A 1,658-nucleotide genomic window follows, 5' to 3' on the forward strand; every position below is an offset into this window, starting at 1 on the left:
GACACATACACACACATACACACACACACACACACACACACACACACACACACACACACATAAATAAAAAACCAAATATAAGACTTTAAAAATTTCTTCAAAGAAAATGTCCTTATACTCTTTTCAAATTACCTTAAATTTTTTCCACAACTTTTACAATGGTCTTTATTATTCTCATCTTCATAACTGTTTCCTAAAATGTAGTTGAAGAAAAATTTGATGAATTAGAAATTACTGAAAACTTAGTTTGTAGCTATAGTGTATATGAACCATACCTATTTGTACACCACATTCTTTTGTTTCAATCCTCTAAACCACAGAGGAGCATCAATTTCAAGAAATGCTTGTTCCTTAAAATGATAAGGGAACTGAAGATGATATTTTTACCTATAAAAATGAAGTTCCTGCAGGTTTCCAGCATTACATCTCTGTAGAGAATCTTCTGAGAATGATTCAGCAAAGCCCATTCTTCCTGGGTGAACATCACGGCAACATCCTCAAATGTCACAGAATCCTAAACAGGTCATTGACTGCATTTATAATAGGTTCTTACAATTCTGTACTATCCACACATTTTGTTCTATGACACAGAAGTTCTATTGCTAGATTTGGGTGGGTGGTTCTGAAAAGACAGACTGCAATAGGGACACTCCTCTAACTACAGGACACAGAGCATAGGATGTGGTGTTCCTCTGCCCCAAATTTCTTTCTACAATGCATGCCTACTTCCTGTCTTAAATATGTCCAATGACCTGATATCCAGAACAGAGGAGAATTAGCATGCAAGAGCCTGCTTCTCCTTGGAAATTCTGCTAACAAAGCTTAAGTTTTGACGACATAAGAAAATTTAACGTTTGGTACAGATTGCTTGGACATAAATGATAAATCAGCTAGCATAAAGGATTTATACAAACTTTATGGTACATTATGAATGGTTCTCATTATAAAAATCTGTTAATCTATTCACAACTCACAGAGATAACTAGAGGATGAGCCACGTGACCCCAAATAATAACAGGCATTGAGTGTAATGAACGTCCCTGGTGGGCACAAATTCATGCCTGCTGTCATATCTTTTTAAATGGGAAATGAACCCCATTCTATGTGCTTACAGAAGAACTAATGTATATGCTCCTAGAATTAGATTACAAAAGCACAATCAAAAATATATTTTACTTATTTTTATTTTATGTGTATGAGTGGATTCCCTGCAAGTATGTAAGTACATCTGTGTTGTTTAATGCTTTCTGAGGTCAGAGGAGGGCGTTGGAGTCCCTGGAACTGGATTTACCAACAATTATTAGATATCATGTGGGTCCTGGGATTAGAAACGTAGTCCTGTGGAATAGCAGCCATTGTCTTTATTACTGAGCCATCTGCCCAGCCTCTCAAGCACAATGTTTATCACGTAACAAATATGGTACAGTTAGTATTTAAACACACTAAAAAATACTTTTTAATTTTTTTAAGGTAATGTCAAATGTAAATAAATTAACTATAAAGGAGACATTTGCTTCAGAATGAACTCAGTGTGGTCAGTCATGTTGACATGTGTGTATAGTCATAGTAGTGACAGAGGATGAGACAGAATGTTCACACGGGTGCAGGACTCAAAGTTAACCTATGCAACCTAGAAAACATCCATCTCAGGGAGAAAA

The 1,658-nt window shown here is 35.8% G+C and overlaps 1 protein-coding gene across 1 annotated transcript in view; it reads right to left on the minus strand.

Annotated features, from left to right (window-relative positions):
• The window catches only part of LOC108491125 (zinc finger protein 844-like), a gene marked incomplete at its 5' end in the record, with an annotated part of 3,944 nt that extends 3,430 nt beyond the window's left edge, over positions 1-514 (minus strand). The window contains 2 exons of the mRNA XM_029566383.1: positions 133-193; positions 388-514. Coding sequence (XP_029422243.1) covers positions 133-193; positions 388-514 — 188 coding nt within the window. The remainder of the gene's footprint in view (positions 1-132; positions 194-387) is intronic.
• Positions 515-1,658: the final 1,144 nt, after the last annotated feature.

The sequence above is a fragment of the Nannospalax galili genome, unplaced genomic scaffold, assembly GCF_000622305.1.
Source record: "Nannospalax galili isolate Female #2095 unplaced genomic scaffold, S.galili_v1.0 scaffold3159, whole genome shotgun sequence".
In the NCBI taxonomy this organism is placed as follows: domain Eukaryota; kingdom Metazoa; phylum Chordata; class Mammalia; order Rodentia; family Spalacidae; genus Nannospalax; species Nannospalax galili.